Here is a 12,859-nt window from a genome sequence, read left to right on the forward strand (position 1 = left end):
ACCTGTCATCAAAGGTTTGCTGATAGATTGTTTTAATAGCTCCAGTTTGGATAGTTTTGAGCTGTGTTTTGTAAATCCTTTAAAAAAATTCATGAATCGATGCCTTTTCTTGGGTGATTTGTATGAGTCAAACGAATCCTGAGTTTTAAAAGGTTGTAGCTGGGGTATTCTTCCTGGCACTGTATTTGTACTTCCTAGTTTAGTGGGAGAGGATCTGTTTATAATCTGATGTCGACCTTCAATATTGATTAGGTTTTGTTTCCGGTTGTACAATGGTGGGTATCGACTTATTAGATTCGGATCTCTTAGTTCTTCCAAGGTAGATAGATCAATACTATTTGAATTTATATTAATTGAACCGTTCATATTAACACCAATTCAATATTCAATCTAACACCAAAATAACCTTAAAGATATGCCAAAATTCTTCAGACCATTCGAAATAAGTTTACAAACGCTGGTCTAGAATTGTGTTATTCTTTTCGCAACTCAATAAAACGCTACCACTTGTTATTCACGTGACCTACTGCTGTCCAATTAAAACTGGCAAAACCAAACAAATTTTTCACTCACTTTCTCGATTCAATCCGAGTATTAATCACAAAAGACATAGTCTCTCTTTAACACCACTTACTTAATAATTCATAACTTAAAGATACAATGGGTGCTGCTTACACTATTCTTGGTAGAACTTTCCAACCACATCAATTAGCTATTGCCACTTTAGGTGCTGTTGTCTACTTGGTTGCCCCAAAGCCATGGGCTGCTAAGGAAGTCTCTGCTGGACCAGCCATCAACGCTTCTTCTCCAGAAGAAGAAAAGTTTGTCAAGGAATGGTTAGCCAAGCATACTGCTGAAGAAAAGCATTAGAGGAATATAGTTTTTTTATAAGTGTGATTTAAATTATTTATTTTTCAAATGTTAGACCATCAAAGTGAGGAAGGAATGATTACAACAAATGGTTAATAATTTGGATATTGGTTATAGATGTATGTCCATAGTTAAGAGTTGTTTTATTTTGTTTGAAATTGTGTCCATCTTTAGATTTGTGAGTTAGACTAAAATCTTGCTTTGATACATACCTTTAGTTCCTTTTATAAATCTTTTATCAATATATGTACATATAGTCGACATATACACCAAGGTGCATATATCCCACCATATATCCTTTCCACAAGTTTGTGGTTTGAAGTAGTAAGTGCAATACTGCCAGTAGCCACTATTTCGGACACTAACTTGCTACAAGTTTGTTCAGTGCGGCTTGTCAAAACATCCATAGCAGGGATGTCATCAGCATATAGTTGAGTTCGAAAGTAGTATCCTTCGCTAGAATCGTATCTATCATTGTAGTCTTATTCAATTTAATGCTACCATATGGAAAGGTTCCGGGTAACACGTTATTTTTCCAGAAAAACTTACTTGCGATGCTCTGCACTAAAAAAATTTCAAATCTATAACCTAGGTTAATATCTTTTGAATCGGTACAAACACTCAATAATGTCAGCAATCTACAAGGCTTTACAATCCAAATCATCAAAGGAAACATCGGAAAAAACCAAACATATAAACCGACAAAGAGTTTTGGTGATTTCCTCTCGTGGTATCACTTATAGACATCGTCATTTGATTTCCGATTTAATGAATTTGTTACCACATGCCCGTAAAGAACCAAAATTCGATTCCAAAAAGAACTTGCATCAATTAAACGAAGTTGCTGAATTATACAATTGTAATAACATTTTCTTTTTTGAATGCAGAAAACATCAAGATTTATACCTTTGGATTACCAAGCCACCTAATGGACCAACTCTTAAATTCCATATTCAAAATTTACATACTTTAAATGAATTAAATTTCACTGGGAACTGTTTAAAGGGATCCAGACCAATTTTAAGTTTTGACAAGTCATTTTTAGAAAACGACCATTTTAAATTGTTGAAAGAAATGTTTACCCATACTTTTGGGGTGCCACCAAATGCTAGAAAATCAAAGCCATTCATTGATCATGTCATGACTTTCTCGATTGTTGATGGTAAGATCTGGATCAGAAACTACCAGATCAACGAAACCGTTGATGTTAAAGACAACGAATCTAACGATATCAACCCTGAAGAATTAAGTTTGGTTGAAATTGGACCAAGATTAGTGTTAACTTTAATTACCATTTTGGAAGGGTCATTTGGTGGACCAAAGATTTATGAAAACAAGGAATATGTTTCTCCAAACTTTGTTAGAGCCCAAGTTAAACAACAAGCAGCTAAGCAAGCCATGGCTAGAGCCGAACAAGCATTGGAAAGAAAGATCAAGAAGAGAAACCAAGTATTGGAAGCTGATCCATTATCTAACGATGCATTATTTAAATAGTTAATACAAGATAGAGTTTGAGATAATATGGTAGTGCAAATGCGAAATGGCATAATTTTTTTTAAAAACAAAAAAATAAAAAAACGTAAAAATTTCTTGTAGACTTGCTAAGACTTTGTTATTGTGTTGCTTGTTAAGGGAGGATTATGACGTTTCTATAATAAGCAGTGTAATTGAATAGCTAATCGTGTTATTTTGACAGTTTTACAGGGGAATGTTTCGGTACAGACAATGGACGAAGATTGCATCTGACGAGAATGCTTAAATAATAATTAGTACGACATTTAGCTAATACTAAAATGTAATTTGCCCGATTGTGTAAATGTCCAGTGCACGAAGCGACATGCACTGACGTAATAGGCCATGCTTTGCATGAGCCCACATCATTCTACGCAAGATGAAGCACTGTACGCGCGAGACACAATTTTTGCCAATTTTCCCAAACAGTAGAAAAAGAAAAGTTAATTTTAGAAACTTAAAAATTTCCTGTTTTCCTAAATTTAATCAGCAGATTTGTCACATTAGGGACTCTATTGTCTAGTTAACAATTAGATCTTCTTTCTTTTTTGCCCAAGGCTTTGTCAGTTCGCAAGTAGATATGCTACATTGTGCGTTGTAACCACAAACAGGGCAATCTACAAAAACAAAAAAGAGAAAGCTTATGTCAACTTTATAAACCCCAACACGTCCTCTCTCTTTCTGTCTCCTTCTTTTTTTTTTTTTGCCCTCTTACAAAAGTTTAGTTTTTAACTAAGCTAGATGGTTTGATACAAAAAAATAAATAACACAAGATCTTCATTCTCTGATAGGACGTCCTGCTACTAGTTGCATACATCAGATAATCGTGCGAAACACAGTCGCATTCACTTGTAATACACAGTTGACTTCACTATGAGTAGATTACCATACCCCATAGACACTGATGGGAGCAGTTACCAGTCAAATCCACGACTACAATCCAGACAACGAGAATACCGCGATTCCATGGACGATTCGTTTGATTTCACACCAACGTCTCCATTAGAGCAGCAATACAGCAACCATCTGCAATCACACTCCCCGTATCATAATCAGCAGCCACAACATCCAAGTTCGGTACTCGATCTCCCCCAATCTTCACGTTCAGAAACAACGTTGAATAAATTAGCTGGCAAGAAAACTTCAGAGGTAAATAGTCAAGCATCACTTCCTCTACTTCCAAAGAAACAATTAGCTCCACGCCAATTTCAACAAAATCCTACCCAGCCTCTCGATGCGCCTGAACATAGCCACCCCTATCAAGACCGTTCATTGACTGGTTCTCCCCGGTATGTCACGTCACAACAACTGAGAAATCCTTACATTCAATATCAAAGCCAATATCCAACTGATCGAATCGCAAGAAAAACTACATCTAACACTACTGACGAATACGAAATGTCAACATTGGTAAATCGTGACTTGCCACCAATACCAGTTGATTCCAATAGTCCAGGTGAGCATGACCCATTCAGAGATAACAATTCCCACAACCCTAGAAATTTCGATATGGTTTCTCTTGATACTGAACAGAACTATTCCAATCCATTCAGTAATCACGATAAACCAACTGAAACATCTAATGAAAGTAGTAGTGATCAAGATTTTGAAAGTGTAGAGGACAGATTTAGAAGAAATGAAAAGAATCGAATACGTACATTAAGAAGCAAACCTCGATTCCATTATACCCGTCTTCCTTATTTCACCATTGTTGTTACCTTGATTCAGGTTATTGTATTCATTGTGGAGTTGGTACGGATGAGAATTTTAACGGGATCAGCATTTCAAACCCAACCATACTTCAATCCCATGTTGGGTCCATCAACATATTTGTTGATTAACATGGGTGCAAGATATGTACCTTGCATGCATCAAGTATTGGGGATAACTAACGATACTACAATTTCATTCCCCTGTGCTAATTCCACTACAGTTGATACTTATGTATGTAACCTTGCTGAATTATGCGGTCTTTCAGGGATACCAATTGAGAAAAATGCATTTATTCCTGATCAATGGTATAGAATCTTTATTCCAATTTTCCTTCATGCTGGGTTCTTGCATATTATCTTTAACTTGTTATTACAAGTGACTATGGGAGGTTCAATTGAGCGTAATATTGGAATTTTAAAATATGCCATTATTTACATTGCTAGTGGTATAGCTGGGTTTCTTTTAGGGGCAAACTTTACCCCGGTAGGTATTGCCTCTACTGGTGCCCTGGGAGCGCTTTTCGGGATAGTAGCTACAAATATGATCTTGTTTGTTTACACTGGAAAGAAGAATACAAACATGTACGGTACAAAACACTACACTCTTTTTATATTCATCATGATTGGGGAGATTGTCGTGTCATTTGTATTGGGACTTTTACCCGGGTTGGATAATTTCAGTCATATTGGAGGATTTGCTATGGGGATTCTCATGGCGATTGTCTTTTTGAAAGATCCATATTGGGTTTATGTCGATGGAATAATTGTCTATCGAAAAGGGCGTGATACTTTACAACAATTTATCGATCATTGGAATCCAATGTACGCGATTGAAGACAAGATACGGACCCGATTCTATATATGGATTGGTGCTAGAGTTGTGGCATTTGCCCTTGCCATTGTATATTTTGCCGTGTTGATTAAGAACTTCTTCAAGAGCGGCATTGACCGTGGAGACACCTGTCATTGGTGTAAATATATCAACTGTATCCCAGTGCATGGCTGGTGTGATGTGGGACAAGTTACTGTGTCAGAAGTTAATAGCCCCACGGGAACCGCAACTGCCACACCTACACCAACAGAAACACCGGAAACTTCCATGGTTCAAAAAACAATAACTACCGTTCTCACCTCTGGTGATAGTTTACCTTCAAGTATTGAGAATTCTAGTGGCCACAAGCGAGATGTTAATGCTAATTATGATGTATTCCAGGCACTGCCTGTTGTTCCTCGTAACCAGATTGATCCTGGTGATGGATTTGTACATCAGCAGGGTGTTGGTATTGGAATTGGGATTTATATGATTATTGCCATGTTTACATTTGGGTTTTTAAAGAGGAAGAAGGTTATTTAGAGTAAAAATTTTAGAATTGTTTTTTTTTATATATAATGTAATGATAGTAATGTTCGTGAAGATAGCTACCCTCAGTTAATTGAGGAAATTTTTAACATGTAGAATGGAAATGTGTTCACAATTAGCTGAGGAGAAATGGATTAATTGAAACTGGGCTTAGAGTAAGCCCCCACCCCTCCTTCTCCCCCTCCGGAATTACATGGTGGGTGTTGAAAATAATCTACACTGAAACGGTTTGCACGTGCCAAGTGTTGATGATAATTATATGGATGACTGTGTTGGTTAAAAATAATAGTAAATTACATGACCTAATAGAAAAATCATTAATTTAACAATACTATACACATTAATATTATCGTATCACATTACGCAAACAAACAAAAAAAAAGAGAGGATTAGACTCTATCAGCAGATGAGTTTGAGTCTTCCATTAATCCTCCTTCTTTGTGTTCAAGACTCAACTTTCTAGCAATTTCAGCATCTGAAGTAGCAGGAATGTGTGGTTCCCAAGAACCAGATCTCCAAGCTGGAACATTGGAGTCCCACATTTCTCCGATTTCTTCCAATCTCTTACCTCTAGTTTCTGGGAATCCGAAGAAGACGTGGATGGCCATGACAATACAAAAGACACCGTAGATAATATAAGTCTTCCATGAGATGTTCTTGAATCCAGATGGAGTGTACATGGCAATAGCAAAGTTAATGATCCAGTTAGCAGCAGTAGATAAAGCGTTACCTCTTTGTGAGATTCTGGAATCACCCCAAACTTCAGAACAGTAGACCCAGATACCCACACCCCAGGTGGAAGCAAACGAACACACAAACAAGTAACAACAAGCAATAACACCTCTGGAAGCAGTCTTGTTGTCTTCAGGGATTCTAATGGTAACGGATTCATTACCTGAATCTGGCCATGGAACAGAGTAAGTAGCTAAGATACCAGCAACACCGAATTGGAAAATCATCATGAAAATAGCACCACCAACCAATAATGGTCTTCTACCAATTCTATCAAACAAGAATAAGGCAGGAACAGTAGTTGCGGTGTTTAAAACGTATTGAATGGAAGAAGCAACCAAGTTAGCATTACCAGAGTAACCAGCCATTTGGAAAATATAAACGATATAGTACATCATAACGTTCATACCAGTTAATTGTTGCCAGATTTGAGCAAAGATAGCAGTCAAAGTTCTTCTGAGATACTTCTTTCTGAATAAGGTAGCGTAACCAATAGACTTGGCACTTTCTTCAATCAAAAGTTGTTCCTTAATTTCACCAATTTCAACCAAGACATCTGGATGTTCCTTATCACCCTTGGCTTGGATTCTAGCAACAATATCTTCAGCTTGGTCCCACAAGTCTTGCTTGGCCAACCAACGTGGAGATTCTGGAATGATAAAGACACCAAAGAACATAAGTAAACCTGGAACAATTTGCAAACCCCAGGAAATTCTGAAGGAAGCAACACCATGAATATGACCCAACCCGTAAGAAAGGTAGAACATAATCAAAATACCTAAAGTGACGGAGAATTGGAAAAGACCACCAATTAAACCTCTGATCTTTCTTGGAGCTAATTCAGCACCGTAAATTGGAGCCACAGAAGAACCGAAACCAACACCGACACCAGAGATAATACGACCAATAATTAATTGAGCACGGTTTTGCGATGAAGATTGAATAGCAGCACCGACCATCCAAAGGAAGGAACAAACCATCAAAGATAATCTTCTACCGAATGGTTCGGAAATGAACGAAGAAGCAATGGAACCAAAGAATGAACCTAAAGCCATACAAGAAGTAATGAAACCTTGAATGGTAGAACCAGGGTTGTCAAAGAAATTGATATAACTCTCAGTACCAATGAAGGCAGACATGGAAGAAATATCAAAACCAAACATCATACCAGCAATGGTAGAAATCATGGCAATGAAGTAGACATTGTAGATCTTTGGGAACTTGTCTAAGAAAGTCCTCACTTGCAAAGCGGGCTTTGCACAGTATACATCAAGTTTAGAAGGCATTTTTTTGTAGTTTATATTACTACTTGGATATTATAATGAAGTAAGAGAAAATAAGAATCCGAGAATGACTTGAAATTCGGGGAATATGGTCCGCTTTTATACTAGAAATCCCAACTACAAGTGACCCTCTAGCTAGTCGTAGGTGTCATCCCGCATTGCGGTTTTTACCTCCAGATTTGCATTTATTTTTTTTATTATTATTATTATTATTATTATACATTTCATATTTTTCTTGCTTGCATACAAAGAAAAATTTTTCCTGTATGCACAAAGGGTAAATATCCGTGGAGTTTTCCCACTGAGTTTCTCCGTGGGTTGGCTAAACTTGTCTCTGGGGTAAGGCTGGGCGCACGCACAATTATTTTTTTGCTCCCAATTCCCCATTGTTTCGGGGTGAATTTCCACAAAATATTTTTTTTTATAGCGTGCTTGGATTTTTCCAGCAATGAGAAAATATCATTGTTCCCATTCCTGTTTTTGTTTCAAAGCCGCCGTCTCTCAAAGCCGTGTAAAGGAGCAGTTGGCTGATTTTTCCACTATGCTTGGCACAAGAAGAAGTATGCATATGTAATTATGCATGATTTTTCCGGAATAGCAAGTATTATTGTCTGGGTAAAGTTACTCCATCTACAAGAATTAACGAAGGGTTTGGATTTAAACTTTTAAAAGCACCCTATACCGTGATCATGAATTTAGATAACCCCACCCCGCAAAACTGAACTCGAGTCCCCTTCACAGTAAGACTTTGAAAAATTTTATCAATAGATCTTTGTTTTTTCCATGACCCCGTTTTAATTAAACAAAAGTGAAACTAATGACGCACAACATCTTAATATGTACGATCTAAAATTTTCCCCGTTTTGGAACTGGTTTCTTTTTGTGTTCACCGCCTTTCCGCAGCCAAAAATTTCGCGCACAAATGACATAGATCCATCGAAAACAAAAAGAAATGTCTGGTTGTTACATTTACGGTCATTTCTTTTTTTAGGTAATCGGATATCTGATCATCCGACATTGTTCTGCATAATTCACATGAGGTAATGTGGGCCAGATTCCTGGTACAGCCGATTGTATATAATTATTAACAAAACGTATTTCACACGGCATCATTCGAGGCTTAATTTTTTCAATGGATTCGATCCATGTTTGTGATTCTCGCTAGAAACATTTTAAACTGGGGCAGCTACCATTACGATTAGGTTGATAACCAGAACACTTGGCCTGGGAATGGTGATGGATAATATCTTAAACGATTCCGAAACCTGAAATTCACTAATGCATTCCTCGATGAAAAGCGGAAAAACTTTTTTTTCTAATTACCCGAGATTTGATATATGTTAAAGTCTATTTTGAAGGGGGGAGGGGGGGAGTGGGGTCCGTTACTCCTTGATAAAAGGATCAGGGAGGTGTTTATGATTCTGGAATGATTCAATTGACATCTAGCATCCATGCAGACACACATACTTATTCAGGCAGAATTTAACATGGGGCGTTTCTAGGCGATCGCGTGCCATGAAAATCTAGTTATACTCAATGATATAAGTACCAGGTTGGGTTTTGGTTAGGTTTTGGTTAGGTTTTGATTACAACAACGTGATTTCAACCTCGGAGAAAAGCTTACTAATGTGTTAATCTGTTTCAAACTTTAACCCCGTGTGTATATTGTTTTTGAGTGGGGGTTAATCGAACATAGGTTGGATGCAGCCATTGTTATTTTTCCTTTTATTTTTTTTTTTTATTTTGCAATTCAAGGGGGGTGCAGATCAAAGCATCAGATTTCAAATTTAGTTCCCTGAGATAGCAAACACGCATTATTAATAGTACCATGCAACGGAGTTTACGAAAGGTTGGGCAGTACAATGAAATGCAATCTCCAATGGACTCTTCCCCTCAGAGCGGAAAATCTTCGCTTTTATGTTTACCCGTTGAAATCCTCTATGAGATAGTTTGTTATCTTAATCAATGCAATTTATTACAGGTTCTGTTGATTAACAAATTACTACGTGATGTAGCTTTTCGAAAGCTTTATTCTCGTATATACGTGCAGACTAGTTCTGTCCGCCAGCTAGTAGTAGGTGACTACGTTAACACTCCGCTTCATATCAACTACACCCTTGTTAATGGTCGTGAAAAGCTTATATCTTTGATGAAACATACATACAGTTTGCGGTTTTTGCGAGAAATATTATTCCACGGAGATGATAATGGGATTGCAATGGGGTTATCTCGGGCTATGCGAGATTTTTTAGATGGGGTTAATATTTACCTTTGTTACAATTCTATGGGAGAAGTGTATTCTCGAGAACCTTATTTATATCGCAATTTGGTAATTATTAGAGATAATCAGTTCATATTTGATGAGGATAATTATTCAATTCAATCATTAACCCTTCTCGCGTCAACACCTAATCAAGATTACAATCAAGATTTATCTTTTGTGTATCGTCTAAAGTCGCTTAAAAAACTAAGTTTAACTATTCAAACAAAAGACACGCTCAAATTACTAAGGTACAAACTTCCTGAAAAGTTACACATTGAACAATTATCATTGAATTTTCGGAATTTGTTAGGTATTAACGTTTCGGCATTGGTAACACTATTTGACTTATGTAACGTTACATCGTTATACATTCGTATTCCACAAGGCTACTACAAATTTCTTCCTACGTTTGTTGTGCCTGAGATTATCCATTTACTTTCCCAAACCATCAATGTTCGTAATTTTGGATTGCTGAACTCGGCCCCAATCAATTATATGAAAGTCTTGCGGGCAATAAGGAAAAATACGTTAAATACATTGTACTTGGAACCATGGTATGGCCACGAATTCAGTCACAGTCCAAAGAAGCTATTAAAGATACTACATGAACAACAATTAACATTGACAAGAATATTCTATGGCAAAAATTTCAATGCCCATGGGTTTGAAGTGTTTGAAGAAGTTTTCCGAGTGCAGTATGGACAACATAGGTTAGAAAGAGTATTAAATAAACTTAGGAGAGAAGTATCAAGTCGAAAAAGACTCCCATGTTTGAAACAAATTGTGTTAGATCAGATGCATTATTTTACAGTGACAACGGCAAATGGAAACATGAATTTTAAATCCGTCAGTTAGGTTGTTTGGTGTATATATGCCGAAGCTCACTACCAAATATTCTGTAAATTTCTCACAAATTTATTCAAATATGTAGAACAATCGAAATTCAGATTCTTTATGGTGCATATTAGTTAATCTCATACATACTATATTGATACATAAATAAAATTCCTTCTTGTATTGCTTGAAAAGTATTCTAACTGAATACATCAGTCGGTACAATCTATATTACTGCAAAATTCTTCCTTAGATCCGGGTAATCCCAGAATTTTTGATTATCAAAAAAAAAGAATACTAAAAATTTTTCAACTAGTGAGACCAATATAGAATCGTCACCAAGGATCAATCTCTAGCAATGTTAGCATCAGTTCTCAGACAACGAGCCGTAATAAGGTCATTTCACGCCACACCAGTTGCTCGCTCGTGGATAGGTGATATATTTGGGAAAAAGAAGCCAGCTGAACTCGAACCTAAATATCAAAAGAAAGACAAGAAGGAAATAGTTGCACAACAAGATGAATTGCTTGACGAAAAGACTGGGAAGATAACCATCTTAAATGAAAAAAATTCACCAAATTATGTCAAATTCGACATGGAAAAAGATTTACCTGATTTCAAGATTAACCAGTGGAAGAAGAATGAAGTTCTTTCTCAAGATCTCGAAAACACTTATTCTGACAAGGAAGAGTTGAGAAACTTGGTTGCTGGTGTTTATCGTGAAGCTTCCGGTGATAAAGAAGTCAACAAGTTCGACAAAGCTGAATTACACGATTTGAAATTCAGATTCAAGTTGGTTAAGGAATTACAATCTGTTTTAGGATTTGAATTAAACGATTATCAAGTTTCGAAATGTCATACTTTGCAAGCATTATACGAAGAAATCGAAGGGGTTGTAAATAAGAGATGGAAGAATGAAAGAAACCCAAGTGCTATCGTATTAAGACCTGAAGATTTCAAATCTTCCAACATTTACTTGAACCAAGAAAGAAGTGACAAGCAAAAGCAAAGAAAACTTGCTGAACTCGTTAGAAAAGCTAGAGAAGAATCAACTGCTGAAGTTCAAGCAACTCAAGCTTAGGTAAATAGAACACTTGTATATATTAATCTAATAATTAGCAAAATAAAATAGTAGCAATCTTGTAGGTGCATTATACCTACTTTCGAGAAACTGATGCTGCTGGTGGAGGTGAAGGTAATTCATGAAGCAATACAGGAGGAATAACTTCCTTAAGGTTAGGTTTTTTACCTTGGATTGCTTCTTCTTCTAATTGTATAGTCTTATAATAACTCCACTTGAACAAAACCGAGACAATACATAAAAACCCAAAATCTGGCCATAACACGTCAGGAAACTCAATGGTACAACCTTCATTACATTGCCAGAGCATGAAATCACTTAATCTAGTATGTCCACTTGTTCTAACCAATATATCCAAAGGATACACATCCTTGCCAAAATAGAAGTTTTCTTCAATGGTAGCAGCTGTAATATCATCTTGGGATTCAATTTCACCAAGAACCCGTTTCTGAACGATAGACTTAATTGAATGGGTGATTTCATCACGAGCAGTATAAGGGAAGCAAACATGTAAGGTTTTGCGTGATGATTTTTCTTTAGTTATCTGTTCAATGTACTCTAAATCTTTTAAAATATCATCAGGGATAAACGAGCGGTTTCCAATGACTTTGATACGAACTTTGTTGTATCTAGCATAAGATTCTTCATTTTCAGAAATCAACTTAAGTTTATCACGAAGCATTCCAAACAAGGTATCAACTTCTTCTTTTGACCTATTAAAATTTTCAAGGGAAAACGCATAGATGGTAACTTGATCTATTCCAACCTTGTAACAAACTTCAAGAACCTGAAGGTAGGTTAGTAAATAAAAGCCTCTTAGTGGCAAGCGGTATTACAAACTTTAACCAAAGCATTAGCACCTGCAAAATGACCATCTTTCAAAGGAAGACGATGATTCTTGGCATAAGTACGGTTTCCATCCATTATCAATGCTATATGTTTTGGGATCGGGCCAGTTCTCATGATCCCAATTACGAAATCTTCCAAGAAACCAACAATATAGGCAAACAATGGGAATTGGACAATTAAACGAACTAAAGAGTTTACTGAATAAGGGAAGAAGTTAGCCGAAGCCATTGCAATTGATTCAAGAGCCTTTGCCTTGACTTAAGAAGAGAGTAAAGTTGGTTGTAAAGTTTCACAACCAAAAAAAAAGAGAGAGAGAGGGGGGGAGGCGGGAGGTAGATTTTCTGAGGCAAATCAACATTTTTT

The 12,859-nt window shown here is 36.6% G+C and overlaps 7 protein-coding genes across 7 annotated transcripts; 5 read left to right on the top strand and 2 right to left on the bottom strand. All coding sequences in view use genetic code 12, as the record gives it.

The window, feature by feature from the left end:
* Positions 1–622: 622 nt before the first annotated feature.
* Positions 623–1,396, top strand: ATP19 (F1F0 ATP synthase subunit k; the record flags this gene model as incomplete). Its single annotated transcript, XM_007375736.1, has 1 exon — positions 623–1,396. One exon carries the CDS (start codon positions 661–663, stop codon positions 868–870), a length of 210 nt encoding a protein of 69 aa, XP_007375798.1.
* A 101-nt stretch (positions 1,397–1,497) lies between these two features.
* On the top strand, positions 1,498–2,364 carry CSI2 (Csi2p; the record flags this gene model as incomplete). The annotated part of the gene is made up of 1 exon (XM_007375737.1): positions 1,498–2,364. One exon carries the CDS (start codon positions 1,498–1,500, stop codon positions 2,362–2,364), a length of 867 nt encoding a protein of 288 aa, XP_007375799.1.
* Positions 2,365–3,769: 1,405 nt separating this feature from the next.
* On the top strand, positions 3,770–5,511 carry RBD1 (Rbd1p; the record flags this gene model as incomplete). The annotated part of the gene is made up of 1 exon (XM_007375738.1): positions 3,770–5,511. The coding sequence occupies one exon, from the start codon at positions 3,781–3,783 to the stop codon at positions 5,446–5,448; it is 1,668 nt and encodes a 555-aa protein (XP_007375800.1).
* A 332-nt stretch (positions 5,512–5,843) lies between these two features.
* Positions 5,844–7,472, bottom strand: HGT1 (sugar porter family MFS transporter; the record flags this gene model as incomplete). The annotated part of the gene is made up of 1 exon (XM_007375739.1): positions 5,844–7,472. The coding sequence occupies one exon, from the start codon at positions 7,470–7,472 to the stop codon at positions 5,844–5,846; it is 1,629 nt and encodes a 542-aa protein (XP_007375801.1).
* Positions 7,473–9,225: 1,753 nt separating this feature from the next.
* On the top strand, positions 9,226–10,732 carry SPAPADRAFT_67130 (F-box protein; the record flags this gene model as incomplete). Its single annotated transcript, XM_007375740.1, has 1 exon — positions 9,226–10,732. One exon carries the CDS (start codon positions 9,298–9,300, stop codon positions 10,585–10,587), a length of 1,290 nt encoding a protein of 429 aa, XP_007375802.1.
* A 160-nt stretch (positions 10,733–10,892) lies between these two features.
* Positions 10,893–12,751, top strand: SPAPADRAFT_61592 (mitochondrial 54S ribosomal protein YmL13; the record flags this gene model as incomplete). The annotated part of the gene is made up of 1 exon (XM_007375741.1): positions 10,893–12,751. The coding sequence occupies one exon, from the start codon at positions 10,925–10,927 to the stop codon at positions 11,645–11,647; it is 723 nt and encodes a 240-aa protein (XP_007375803.1).
* SRT1 (ditrans,polycis-polyprenyl diphosphate synthase) lies at positions 11,724–12,724 on the bottom strand (the record flags this gene model as incomplete). Its single annotated transcript, XM_007375742.1, has 2 exons — positions 11,724–12,434; positions 12,488–12,724. 2 exons carry the CDS (start codon positions 12,722–12,724, stop codon positions 11,724–11,726), a joined length of 948 nt encoding a protein of 315 aa, XP_007375804.1.
* Positions 12,752–12,859: the final 108 nt, after the last annotated feature.

This window comes from Spathaspora passalidarum, assembly GCF_000223485.1.
Source record: "Spathaspora passalidarum NRRL Y-27907 unplaced genomic scaffold SPAPAscaffold_4, whole genome shotgun sequence".
Lineage (NCBI taxonomy): Eukaryota > Fungi > Ascomycota > Pichiomycetes > Serinales > Debaryomycetaceae > Spathaspora > Spathaspora passalidarum.